At 39.1% G+C, this 15193-nt stretch overlaps 1 protein-coding gene across 2 annotated transcripts in view; it reads right to left on the bottom strand.

Annotated features, from left to right (window-relative positions):
* The window catches only part of MED27 (mediator complex subunit 27), a 92663-nt gene that overhangs the window by 55095 nt on the left and 22375 nt on the right, over positions 1 to 15193 (bottom strand). For both annotated transcript variants that reach the window (XM_009961766.2, XM_009961765.2), the window contains exon 3: positions 736 to 866. In XM_009961766.2, coding sequence (XP_009960068.1) covers positions 736 to 866 — 131 coding nt within the window. The remainder of the gene's footprint in view (positions 1 to 735; positions 867 to 15193) is intronic.

Raw genomic sequence — 15193 nt, forward strand, 5'->3', positions numbered from 1 at the left:
TTATGACAACTACAAAGTTTTTTAGCAGCATAGTGTTTATACATCAGTGACTTGTTCTGGGGAAAAAAGCAGGCACTTTCCCCAAACTACAAGGATGCTCAGTACAATGAATAATTGCTTAGCACTTCCATTTTCTACATAATAATCATTTTCTTATATGTAACTAAATATTTTAAGACCTTTATTAATTTATAAGCTTCGTGGTGGACATCTCTGCAGGTTGGCATCAGTACACAGACTGCCTAAAGTGTTGATACTCTGTGTCCTCAAACAGTTTTTAAGTGTCCTCATAATTGCTTGTCACCTGTAAAAGAGGTTTAGATCCAATGCAAAATTAACATATGGTGAACAGATGGACTCAGAACAGACGTTTGTCAAGAAAGTACTCACAGCAAAGACTTTTTGGCTTCAGCCTTTTAGGACCTTCAGAAAAGTCCTACTTGAAGCTCCAAGTCATACTAATCAAGGGAACATTATTCCTCAATGACAATCTCATGTTGCAAGAACTTTTATGACCCACTACAAAGAAGAATCCTTGCACCTCTTCTGTTGTCACAGTGCCTCCAGAAACAGAAGAAACAAAATACTGTTTCCATAGGGTATCCCACCCATCCACCAAGAATAATTCAAGCACAAAGCTGCTATTATGATTATTTAAAAGAATAATTACAACAAAAAGTTAAAACCAAAACACAACCCTCCCATGCAAGCTCTTCAAAATATTCCATTACTTACTGAGGAGGCAAGACAAGAGTTGTTGGCTGGGCCTTTGGTCTGCGTTTTGCAGAGACTCCCATCTGGTTGGCTGAACGTTTCAAAGACTGCTGATTCAAAAGGCCAGATGCCAGCCCGGCATGGTACTGCAACTGGATAATAAAAAAAAACATATATTACAATACACATCACTGCAGTCCTCTGTCACATCTCTACTATCTGTACCACCTGATTCAAATTACAGCCAGTTGGTAAGTTATGTACGGTATTTCATATATATTGCTTGGATGGAAGAGGATATGAAAAAAGCAGACAAAAAAAGCCTGCTGTGAAATAGATATTACAAGAAAATCATGCTATAGGGCAAGTAAGACGATGAATTAAAAACTTCCTCTAAAGTCCTTACTCTCCTGAAACTTAGGCTTGTTTTTAGATGTTTAGACTGTTTCTCCTCTCAAGGGATCAAGCATTCTTACTTTTTGGAAGAAGATCAGAGGAAGAAAGATGCAACCCTTTCACTACATAAACCAGCTTTTTAGAAATAACATCTTTTTTGCTTAAACATAAAACCACAAAACATTTGCAAAGAAGTTTCTATCACTGTAAAGAAAAATCCAGCCTTTAAAATACCTGCTAGCACATCTCCATAGCACTGCAGAAAGATTCACATTCAGTAGCTTTCTCCTCTAACCTTTTATTTTATTCGCCAATGAAAGACAAATTTATGAAGGACAGAACATGAATCTGCAAGATTTTGAATGCATTCCCACTGCTCACAGATTTAAGAACAGCTACAGTGCTGTGACTGTCCTGAAAGCAGCTTCAAGTGCAACAAGTTACAAGCTCACCTCTAAACAATTTACATCCCATTTTTTAAGGGGGGGGGGGAAGATTCAGTGTCAAACAAATACAATTTCCTTCATCATTCTAGTCTTTACATCAATGTGTTCATTAAATTGTCTAAAGATTTGTTCTGAAAAAGGTGAACTGTTTAACACTTTAGCAACTCTAACCTCATGGTCTGCATCTAAAAAAAAACACAAAAAAGTTTCAGTTAGGAAAATACAACTCACAAACATTGGAAAATAAAGTGGTCTTAGGCAAAGCTATTCTGCAGGGTACTGACTGAAAATGAGAGAATCAAAGCCTGGTAGAGTGATTTACTTGAAAATGGCTATTACAAAGAGCGAAGCTATCCCATGAGCCAATTTGACTCAAACGTCAATGCTCAGAGCATCCATAAGGGTTTTTAACAGGCTCCTGATTTCCTTGGCTGCTTTGCCACGTGATCTCGGCCATGGCACAACGTGGAGACGCAGGGCATTCCTGACGGGAAGAGAACCCCGCTCCGCCAGGGAAGGGGGGTTGTATTGCCCCAACAGCTCCGCTTAGACCAACAAATTTGCTCAAATTTGTTTTTCTTTGACAGATTTCTGCAATGGGGAAAAAAAAAAATAAAATCAATGAGAGCAATGGACAGTCCATGTTTGAAAGGCAATGTTTCATAGTGTCAGGGGCTTAGTTTTCAATCTTCGCTACCAGAATTTACAGTGAGTGCAATATGCAGGGAATTAAAGGGAAAGCTTCTTCTGGCAGAAGAGCCCCCTGACTCCAGGAACACGCTTTTCCCTGCTCTTGCATCTTATTAAGAGTAGTCCTCTCTCAGCCATTTTGTGCTGTTGACACCATTCCCGTATGCTCACTGCGCAGAATGACAGGTATTTCAAGTAAATAGCACCATTTGGACACTTGCTCAGAGATGGAGGTAATCACAGGTGCTAATCATAGATGAATTTTAAATGCAACCTTTTAAAAACATTTCATAACCTCCCGGCTAATCTGACATTCAGTGGTCAGGCTTAAATAAAAGGAATTAAAAATAAATATATTCTAAAAAAAAAATTCTGTCCTTGAAGACTGACTTCCAGTGATTAAGTTATTTTTATTAATTTTAAGTATTTCTTCATAATCTACTTTTGCCCCTAGGAATGCAGATCCAACTGTCAAAATCTATAAGGGCCATTAAATATTTACCAAACCATCCTTACAATGGGAGAAAAGGTCAAAGTTAATAAAACTGACAGGCAGCTTCTGTCCAACTTGATTTATACATTATTCAAGTATCACATACTATATAGCACAGAATGCTTTCCTCTTTGGGGGCAGAGGGGTGTTAACAGAAGAGATTGGGAAACTGTTTCTTAATCGTTTGTTCCGAGGAGCAGAAAATAGACTGAAAATAGTGCCAAAGCAGTACAACTAGCATCAAAACTACAGCCGGGAGAGCCAACAGTCCTGATGGATACTAAACGTGCCATTCAGTTCCTTTTTCCTCTTGCAAAATAAACACCTTTATCTGCCAGCATCAGCCATGACAGCAAGTCTCAGCTACAAACACACTAATCCCCTCAAAATTTTTGCTTGCAAACAAAAGAACACTATTTCCAAACATACCCTCTTCACCTTAGGGAACACCCATGAAATGCCCTGTCAGAGACTATCATGGGTGCTAAAAGGCTTGTGCTGGGAAGCTGAGATGAGCTCATGGACACAAACCCTTTGAGGGTTAATAAACACACGTTTAGCTCAAGAAGTTTGTAAGCCAGAGACTGCTGATGGCTGGAAGAACACCGGGGAGAACACCGTACACAGGCATGTGCTGATAGCTACCGCTGGAGATGAGCTACGGGGTGAGGGTGACACCAGCCTTTGGTGGGAGCCGGCAGAGCTGCTGTGTGTTTCAGTTCGTGTCTACAGAGGGGTGACCCACACGGGTCTGAGACCCTGTGACCCAGCGCAGCCAAAAGCTGGGCACTTGTGGCTGGTCACGACTGCCTTCTGTACGTGTATTTCCAACAACTTTCCATCTGCTTTTGACAACTGTGCTCATTTAAACGAGCAGAATGGTAAACAGCAATAGCTTTATCCATAAAATATGCCAAATACTCACTGAACTTGAGTACTGGGGCAGCACTAGGTAGTACTGCAACTCATTTCTTTATCCGCCGCTACGGAATTCCCCATCGTTCAGAGGCTTTATTACAGCACGCATCCATGTCTTTCAGCTTTGGGAAATTCCAACTGCTTTATGCAAAGCTAAGCTCCTTACTTTCTAATGAAATATTCCTCTGTAAAATTTCAACTAGATTGATCTTTTTTCCCCAATACATGCAGATGAAACATAAAACTATTTCAGAAAACTAAGAAATAGAAAACAACAACAAAAAAACCAATTTATAACACTTAGCAGCTAGTATATACACCAGTGCCAACCTGTACAGTTTCATGATGAGTCTCATGATAACTGATGTTTTTCTTAAAACTGTGGTTCCAAGTAACGTGTGAATTCCACATTTTAAAATCAAAAGAGACTCTAGCTCTCAAGGATGTAGGAAAAGTACTGAAAATAACACTTCGATACATATGAAAGCTTTACCTGAAGGTAAATAAAAACAGAACTTGGATTAGTTTTAAACTTCATTATTTCTGAGATTCATTATTTTTCAATGGTAATGGCAACATGGCCTATATTTTCTAGAATATTATCACTAATGTTTTACAGGTGCCACAAGTCAGACGTTCACAGTGTTCCTGTGTATATGAAAACCACGTTCACATACAAACGGCTCTCTATCTTCCTCACAAAGTGAAACACATTATAACAGAGAGAGCACTCGGGAGTCACTTTTCTCACAGCTGTAACTGTAAGGAGGGCAACTTCTTCGTTCACATAAGCTGTCTTTGGCTTTCACACGAACTATTTAAAGAGAGAAGGTATATTACAGAAACACAGAGTGGATTTAGTTCCGAAAGCATTAATATTTTTTTAAGAGTTAATCACATAATATCTTCTATTTATTCCACCCCGGCGACTCTCTTCTTACCAGAAACAAGGCAATGTACCCCCTAAAACAAACAAAAAAAGAACTCCTCCATCCCCTCAAAAGATCCACCCTGTCTTCTGCAGATGATCTTGACGGTTTGGAGCAGACAGAGAACTTCTGCTACAGCCCAAGGGCTCAAACAAGAACAATGCAGTAAGGCCCCTTCGAGCACCAGAAAGGTACTGACTGTATCGTGACAGATTATATTTTGGCCTATAAGATTACTCTACAGTGTATGTTCTGAAACTACAAACATGTACACAGTCCTAATTTAAAACTTTTAAAATTAAAGCTTCATCATTAGAATCACGCTGGGTCTAAAGGTCTTCAGTTTACATAATTCATGGGCTGGAGATCCTGCATGTGCTGACTGCTGACCAAACAAGTCATTACACTCCACTTACTGACAAGGCCATTTAACGTTGCAAAAATTGGCTGGGTAGGAAGAAGATAAGAACCAGGGAAAACTAACGGGGGAAAAAAAAATAAAAAAGGAAAAATCAATTGCTTGGAGTATTCACAATTGATCATGTCAACTCACAGCTGCATGTTAAATTTACATATTACCATTACTTAAAGCTTTTTAAGCACCAATAGGTTTTCTTTAAAAGGTGAAATCAGAAGAATGACTTTTTTTGTAATCACATTATCCGGTTGTGATATTTTTTCCATTCTCATGTCAATACTTACCAACGACAGACATAAACAGAAAAACATTTTCTCAGATACAGGTAACAAAAAAATATCTATTTCCATTCCTTCAAGAAATGGAGTTTTACAGAAGTGGCTGACAGATACTTACCCACCATGGAATTTTCTGAGTTCACTGTAATACTGGGGAATGCATGCATATTTGCCTCCTTTTAAGATGCACAGTACTTTGCCCCTCATCATTAAACTATTTCTCTTTTCCAGCTAACAAGGGATTTGTCTATTATGATAAAACTCTAGTCATTCTTTTGAAAAGAGCAATGAGCAAGCAAGCAAGACACTCCCACAGTTTCATCTCTGCAGACTAAAGCAGGCAAGAGAGAAATTACACTACTTTAATTGACATTTTTAAGCTTCTTTCCGATAATGAGGCTGGTTTGGAAAAACCTTTTTTCTCCAAATAATGTTTGATCATTTTAGGATATCTGAATTCTTGACTTGGCCAAAACAGCATCAATAAACCAAAAGAGCAGTCTCCAAAGTCTTTACTCATTGGTTTTCCTCTTGTGGAACTGGGCTGCGGGCTTTTCAATTAATAGGAATGCCAGACATTGTGTCTTTGCTCTAGTTTACAATTTAACTAGGACACTTTGTTCTAATTTTTAAAGCATTTATGCCCCCCAAACACGTTCCGGTTTACAAGAATATTTAAGCAACAAATACCTATCCATGAAGGGAACAAAGGCTACTCCGTTCCATTCTTTTTTTAAAATCACTGTACAAAAGTTACTGCATCTTCCTAAACACCCTGATCCGACTAAATTGCGAAACTACTGAGCTCACAGTTCTGTTAAAAGCCTCTCTCACACCGTGGCTCTTATTTGCATTGCATTGAGATGCACAATGCCATCGCCTCACCCTGGGCAATAACCCAGGAGATAGGGAGCACTCTGAGGATGCCCCTGCACAGGCAATCCTGCTTTTCCCTTAGGTCCCTCCTCCTCCCTCCCAAGGCCACTTGGGAGTTCAGACATATTTTATTAAAAACAACTTTAGGCATCTTTTTATATATATGAAGATACAATAGTAGGAAATGCGTTGATACTTATCCCTGTTTCATTTAACATCTTGTCGTCACTACATTTTTTATTCCTTTGTCTTTCAATTCCTATTTTTTGCTGAAAGTGCTGTTTTAATTAGTGTCAGACTTCAGCCTTACACTGTATTCTCCCCGTACTTTTGTTTCTAAAACATTGAAGTTCTGTTGATGAATGACTGCATCAATGTTCCCTCACTCCAATACTGCTTGCAAGTCTTTGGCTTTTTACCATGCAGAGATAGCAAATCTAGCAGCACTTTCTTCAAGGAATTGGTCAAAACTTCAGCATCTGCATCCTTGATGCCAATAAAATTATCTGCACTGTTCTGCAAGAGCCACTACTCCTCCTCCAGGTTTTTTTTAAAAGTATTCTGGAATCCATTTTATAGTTTCATCAGTGACATAAGTCTTGCTTTTTGGATAATGTCAACACAAAGGGACACTACACAGCCAACAGGCTCTGAGGTTTAAAGAGATCTAGTATTTGAAATGGATAAAGAAGCAGAGTAATCGTAATCTGGGGCTACACACTATTTTATTTGCCTCTTCAGAAAAATAACTGTATTTAATGCTCACAATGTTTATAAATACCTCTGGGTGCTCTGAAGGGTTTGAACACATATATTTCCTGAAAGATACTGAATGAACTGGTGTTTCATTGGATATGCAACTACAACCCAGACACACAACAATCACAAAAAGCAGAATATCATTATTGCATTGTGTTGGGCATCTAAATGACAAAATGAAGCCGTGTGCAGTAATAAACAGTAGTATTTTCAAGTAACCCTGAGCTCAAGGGTAGTAGCTGGTATGGAGGTTGTCCACTAAAAGGCAAATGGTCTTAGTGTTGCTCTATGTGATATAGTCACACTTTTGTGTTCACTCAATGGATTTCATTAAAGTGTAAAGACCCAAGCACTGCACTTGATCAATATTTGACAGAAAATCTGAATTCCTTTCTAACAAAAGTATTATCTTTGCATAGGACAAATAATCAAAAGCAGGGAAAAGTCATCATTAAAACTCAAGACTGAATAAGGACACAATTAGTATCTTCCTCCAGTGCTGCTGTGCTCCCTTAAACAGTCCCCAGAACTTTGAACTGAAGACACTGCTCTCACGCTAAAACTAATATTTTCTAGTGTGTCAGGGGCTCAGGTGGCAGCTATGTCAGTATAAAGAACGGTCTGCTGCCTCTGTGACAGGGGATGCTCAGGTGCTTATATAAGAAATGTGAAGACACTTTAAAACTGAGTGGTAGAATAAAGGACTGCAATCCGCTACAGAAACACTCTCCAAATTGTCTATCAGCATTCCACGGTTTGCAGTACTGTGCTTGGGCTTTATCACTATAGCAAAGGAACTACTTTTCAGACAAACAAAACAATGAATACTCTTCTTCAATACAATGTCTACAAGGTGCAGCTTACATAAATCCAACTAATCCAGGTGCACCATCAGACGAAGGGGAGAAAGATAGTCAAATAGATAAACCGGGAAATCTGTTAGCGCATAAGCAATGCAGCAGTAATGACCCCAGCTGGTACTTGTGCTGCTAAGATTTTTCCCCACCAACTCATTAAATTTAATTATTTTAGCTTCTGCTAAATGCCTTTCCTTAGCTTTAGTCACTTGCATAATAATTAAAATGCACAGTATATTTAGACTAGCAAATACCCATACTGAGTGTCAGACAACAGCTATTAGCCTAGCGTGGGTCTTTGTGCCAGCATACATAAACCTGGCTTTCCTCGGTCTCCCATGGCCCTCCTGACAGAGAAGCTGTACCCAGAGATCAGCCCTCCAGCACCCAGTCCATCCCGACGCAGGCATGCCACGGATACGCTCTGCCAAGCTATACCTGACATCACCGCTCTTCTACGCGAGGTGATCACACCCCCGTGCCAGCAGAAGCAGTTGCACGAATATGGTTTAAACCGAGCTAAACTTGACAAATAATGCTTCCATAAATGGTTACTTTTGCTAATACCCTCTTTCTTTACATCCAGCAGGCATCCTGAAGCAACACTGCTGGGAATGCTACTTCCCAGCCTGCTAGCAAGAGCAACCAATTAAAGCTTGAAGCAGGACAGTTAGATCTGGAACAGAAGGTATGTGGCCTGTTGCCCTATACGAACATTCCTACTATAGCTTCAGAATATTCATGATTGGATTAATTTATACTCCTTCCAAGACCGTATAAAGTGACCCTACAGAAAGTATTCATACACGAATAATGGCAACTGATACAGGTCACACTTACGAGTGGTTAGATAAGGAGGTTTAAATGCTCGCCCTCCCTCGTAACACAGATTTTTGCACAGACAAGCCCTAATATCACCATAGGCGGCTGGAAGCTAGAGATCAACTGCGTTCTGGAGGATGAGTGTCAAAAAGAAACATTGTTTTCTCCATTTAAAACATACCACGTTCAACACTGAATGGACGTCCCTAGAACACTTGCTGGAAAAGACCAGAACCACTGTACTTGCAGGCAGAATGCTGTAACACAATGGTCAACAAAACCTGAAACATTACACACACCCTCACCCCCCACCACCATCCCCTGCCACAAGGCAATTAAAGAGCAGCTTTTCTGCCCTTACTCAAGTTTTCGGTGTTCAAAAATTAATGATATATATCTGAATCCTGTCTTCAACCTCACATTGATTTTTGGGAGACAGAGCAATCCTGCTGATCACTAGCAGAAGTGTGATCTCCTCCTTCCCCGAGAAGTTTCACTGAAAATTTTCTCCAGCTAAAACAGTATTATGCACTAAGAACTCTAAATTAAAACTCTTAATTTTTTTTTTAACCCTTAAGAATAGCCATTTATGGTTTACAAGCGAAAATTTCAGGAATTTTATCTGAAGCAGAACACCAGACTTAAGAAAAATCAGCCATCTGCATTTAATTAGGACATTTACCTGAGAAGTTGGATAACCATAAATCTATAATCCTTGCTATTTGTATACAAGGTAGAGAAACCATCTTACTCCATACTACTAGAGACCAAAACATGTTTTACTACATCAGTTTGTGCAATGCACTATTGATTACAGGAACATACGGCCAAACTTTATTTTAAAAAAGTACACCCCCTACCCTTAGTGATTTTTGAATGTCTCTACTTGCATATGACCAAGCTGTAATGCACAAAAAAGCCAACTTCTGAAAAATCATTTTAAAAGTTATTTCAAGTTAAGACATTCAAAAAATAGGTAGACATCTATAAGAGTCTTAGACCAATTATTTCTTTAGACTTCAAAGAGTTAAGTTATGAATGTTTTTAGGAATGAAAAAAGAATCTATCAGGTTTGATTGATAAAAGTGTAGCTTTTAACTAAGACTGAAAAAACTGAAGACTGGCAACATTTTTTCCACAATAATATGCTTCCTCTGCCTTTTTTCAGCACAGTGCACATAAATCAAAGAAATGTTAAAGAGGCCCATAGATCACAAGCTGGCATTTCCAAACTATTTACAAAATCTGTAATAGTCAAGAAGATGGAAAATATGGAAGTGTGACCAGCAAAGTCACTGAAAGAAAAAAAAAAGGCAGTTCTACCATCCCAGCAGGGTTAATTAAGGTTGGAAACAACTCGACTGAAGAATTTAAGAATACTAAACCAAAACAACCCTGATAATGCAGGGTTACAAAAGGAAACAAGACACTGTATCAGCCAAAACAGAGAGAAGGTGGCTTTGAGCAACACGCTTGTTCCACGATTAAGCACACTGTTCTGAAAATAAAACAAATGCTCTAATAATGCTTGAAGTACGTACGAAAGCAGGGCTGACCCTGCATCTGCAAAAAGACAACCCAAAAATATGAGTATCACCAGTGCTTAGCTACGTATCCATCAAATCTTCACACCCCAACATCGAAGCATACAACAGACTTATACAGATGAGGTTTTCCTCAACAACTTTTGCAAATGAGAATCTCATCTCCTTTTCCAAAAGGAAAGACATGGATTATGGAAAGTTTATCTGTCCATCTGTTGAAGATGTCATACTCTGACTAGAGAGTGCAAAAAGCACTGAGATGTTTTACAACCATATTCAAAACTTACTGTAGTCTGAACGAGTGTAAAAGCCATATGCTTTGCAAAAACACCTCTTTTGCTACTCATTTTTTTACCACAGCACAAAGAGTAACAGTTCGAAAGCTGCTGTAATCTTTATTCCTCAAAATAGATCACATTCTTACTCTCATCTGCCACGCTCGTGTAAGCTAACCGATCAGAAACCAGAAAAACAAGGAAATACTACACTGCCATGAAAGTTAAAAAAGACACTCTCCATTGCAAGAAGTTACCTGCAGTTTACAGGTAAAGCAGCGCTCAGAGAGCCCGAGACCGGGAAGAGGACGATGGGCCAAACAGGGTCTGGCGGAACGGCACATAAAGCAGTTTTACAGTTTTCCCTGTCAGTGCTGAAGATTTCCAGTAGGGGTATTTCAGACAAAGCTGAGGGACCTCAGAAATATCTTTAGGAGTAAAACAAATGGAATACGCTTCATATTATTTTCATGGGAGCTTATAATGATATTATAATTAGCACAATTACACCACAAGATTAATAGCCTTTAAAATGCTCCCAGTCATCCATTACAGGCCTAATTAAAATTCTCTTTTGGTGCTGAGCCAGCAAGAAACATGAAACTACTTGCTAACCATATATATGTATATATGGTATTATCTTTATCGTGCTGTTTGTTTCCATGGTCACAATTCAGTGAGCTGTTTGGTTTGTTTTCTAAAAAAAAAAAAAAAAAATGTACCAAAGACAACAAGAAAAATGGACAAGACACCACTTCAGAGGCTTCAACACCTGCAACAGCATATCAGCTCACTACAGCTAACCAGTTTATTTCTAGTTTTGCTGCACTAGTTAAGGGCCTCTACAATAGCAGATGCCTTTCCTCCCACACATCAATTAATTTGCAAATGCACTCAGGTTGTAGAAATAATGAAGTGCTGAAGGCTTTTCTATTGACAAGTTTTGCTGTCAGGAGGTGGAGGCTGTAGGCGAGGTGCTAAAATGCGCTGCTGCTATATGCATGCCAAAGGAAAGACATGCCACATGAAACTTGGTCGACAGCTAAAAGGGCACATCAATTATTTTATTTACCCCTCTCTAACTGGAACCAAAAGGAAGAAATGCTCTCCAAAAGTTTTTATTGTCTTTATCCAGGGATTTATTAACACACCATTTACAAGGAAATTGGAGTTTTTATGCTGACCCAAGAAACATTTCATATTTCAGGAGAAAAGTACTATTTTTTCATGTGCTGTTATACATGCTGAAAGAGTTACATTAAAATTGTTAAGGTTACAAATTAAGAAATCACTAACTAGGAAATGCTTGAATTCATATTGCCTATGCAATCTAAATCAGTCTGCTTGTGCTAAGGATTCAGGCTTTGATTACACACTTCTTTCCAAAGGACCTCAAATTCCCAGTCTGCAGGATTGCAAGGATGAAGAGGCAGTTATTCTGCACTCATTCAGGCACAGAATGTTATTTACAGTATTTCACACAATGCCCACACTTACCTTCTCAGATATCTTCTATGATATTTTCCTGCTTTATCTTGCTTCTTTACAAATACTGTTAAATTTACCTTCACAATTCTTATTCCATTTATGTTGGATGTGGATCTGAGGAAACTCAGATTTTTTTATTTTTTTTTTTTTTTAAGAACACTAAGCGTTTTTACTACTTACAATATTTGCAGCAGACTTCCTATAGATAACAACTGCCGACAAGTGCTCAGAAAGTCTTTGAAGCAGCCAGAAAAGGCTTGAAGCCAGGTCATGGCAAGGTTGGAATCTCTACCCCGAACTGTGTCTTATGAAAGAAAGAATTATTGGGTTGAGCAGTTCACCATTACTTTCTGTCTTGATCAGCCATTAGTTGAAAATTAAGCACATCTTGCCTGCTATTCTCTGAAAATAAGTTAAAAACAGATTCTGAACTTTCAAATTAAATTCTTCGCTCTGGAGGACTGCATGTTCTCAGGGATACAGACCAGTCACATTACGAGTCCTAAAGTTAGAAGGCATAGAGCTAGTGAGCACAGAACGGGGCAGGGGTGAAGAGTTACATTATGGTTAAGAGCCTGGGTGGTTGGAATTGGTCCTTTCCACAAGCTTCCCAGGAAATATTAAGTGAACCTAAAAGAACCTTTGTGAACATTTAGTCTTGCCTCTTACCTAATTCAAGTTACTTCTGTGTTTACAATTTAGCAAATGTAGTTAGAAACAACAGAAACAAGTCTTTCAAGGAAGACAAGTCCTGCACTATTCCTCTCCAATTCTTCCAGTGCTTAATTACCACAAGTGCTTAACCCATGCACCTCAGCTGTAGCCTGAATTTGTTAAGCTTCTATTTTCAATTACTGATTTTTTTTTTTGGTCTTTGTTTGCGATAAAGAAGAACCCTCTTATCCACTTTTTCCCCCTCAATAAAGATGTTGGTACAAAGCGAGTCATCCGTTATCTTTTGAGTGAAATAAATGGAACTTGTTTGATCATACAGAAGGAGCATAGGAACCCAGATGCTTGTGATCAGTTCTCGTGTCTTTCAACTAGAAAACCCCAAATCAACAGGCACCTAGACAAATGGTAACTAAGTAGTTTTACAATTAATGTAAGGCTTAAAACCATTTTCAAGTGTTAATAACTAAAAATGTTATTAGTATAGGTACTAACAGGTAAGGAAATTTGTTGTTAAAAATAGATGATTTTCTGCTTTTTAAAATATGCGATTTTCAGGTTGACCTTGTCCCTTTTAAATTTTTATAGCATCTTCAGTTCCACTTTGAGATTTTCATACAGGGTAGGAAAACCTTCTTATGTTCTATATTAAATGCAAGACACCTTCTTGGCATGATCTGCAATATTAATAATATAACAGTACCAATTTCAGGAGCAGCAATGTAGTATCAACACACGCATACCTACATGAACAGAAATTTAACTGTGTATATCAAGGAAATCTTTAATACATCACAGAAAAAAAAGCAGGTCTAAGCTCAAACACAATTTGAGATCTCCTCTTTTGCCACACAAACACATGACCTTGTCATGCTTCACAAGGTAACACCAATGTAGCTGATGCAAGAAAACATATGCTTCTCTTTACTGGACTCAAAATAGGAATAGAGGGGAAAGAGAATGCTACTCAGGGCCAAACACAGGTTTCTGAAGACTAGACTTGCAGCTGTCACTGTAGTCAGCATAAAACGTCCCCTCCCACACAAGCCCCACAGTATTCCTATCACTAAATGCCACAACGGAATTTGAAAAATTCTTTTTGGAAATGATAAACACTACAGATTCTTTATTTAGCTAGGAATTTGCACTGATGTTATCAGAAGAATTTTAAGACTTTGAGACTGAGCCACTGTTAAGTTGCTGTGGGACACAGCTAAAGCCATAGGAAAACCTAAATGATTAATTTTTATGGATTTCAAAGGAGACTAACATACATTTGACTTGCCACGCATCAGCTGTTTTGCAGGCACTCCTCAATAGCTCTATCACCACTTAAACATCTACCACCTAACCCACAGACATTTCAGTTGCGTGACCCACTCTAGGTGGTCCTGCTCTGGCAGGGGGTTGGACTAGATGATCTTTCGAGGTCCCTTCCAACGCCTGACATTCTGCGATTCTGTGATTTAAATCTGGACGTACCTTATTTCTGTATTTTGGCAATCACTAAGAAAATCTTAGTGGATCAAAACACAGTTGTTCATCAGTACCCCAGTTTAAGGCACCAAGTAAACAGACATTTCTCTCACTGCTTTGTGGACTTTGTTAATAATGAGCAAAAAACTGCAGACGACATCAATCTATCACTTCATGTGGCCATCATAAGAAAAATAAACAGAAAGTTAATGTGGCTGATCACAGTGGCTCATCTGGCTTATTTACTGGAAGGTAAATTAAGAGCACTAATGACTACAGTGCTACAAGTGGGGTAATAACATTGGATTGGAAGAGAAAATTCTGACCAAAAGCTGTGTTTCCTCCCTCAAATCATAAGACAAACTTCTGTGATTGTTTCAACTGCTTCATGCTTCCCTACTGAAGGCCACGCTGCCTACAAGCCCCAAGGATATATTGGTCAGAAGAAATGGACACCACTGGCCTTTTTAGCTTTTTCTGAATGTTCCTCATTACCAAGAAAAAGAGGGAAGAAAAAAAAAAAAGGGGGGGCATCTCAATATTACCTAGTCCCTTGAAAAAAAGCCGGGGAGGCTCTGAGGAGGTTCTCCTTCCCCGCACCTCTATCACCAAGCTCACAGCTCTCCAGAAGGGAGCCCACCGTGAACAGCAGAACTACCCCACGGCACGGCAGATGCTGCCTCACACAACGCTGCTCGCTGCCGTACCTCACAGCCCGACTGAAATAGCAGCAGCAGCTTACCAGGCTTCAGATGCTACAGGGACTCAAAGCCTTCAGCTAGACTCGAGCTGCCTGACATCGCATCTGAAATACAGAGAGGGAAGAAGTGTTCTCCTTGCTGTTCAACTCATTTTAAGGTACATTATAAAAACTTCTCCTATAACCTCCAAAGTCCAGCTGACTTAGTGGAACAGCACCGACTTCCCTACACAGTTTCCACTGTACCAAAATTTCAGTACCTCTATTAAAAACTGGTATCCACCTCATCTTATCAACTGCTTCCCATAAAATCACGATGCATCCAATATACGTGGTCAGCCACCCTCTAAAACTTGCCACTCCTGAATAGCCACAAAGTGCTGTACCCTATATTCTTACTTATTCTTACCTTTATCACCTCAAAACCCAAAACAACCCCTGC

Source organism: Leptosomus discolor, chromosome 19 (genome assembly GCF_034619465.1).
Source record: "Leptosomus discolor isolate bLepDis1 chromosome 19, bLepDis1.hap2, whole genome shotgun sequence".
Classification (NCBI taxonomy): domain Eukaryota; kingdom Metazoa; phylum Chordata; class Aves; order Leptosomiformes; family Leptosomidae; genus Leptosomus; species Leptosomus discolor.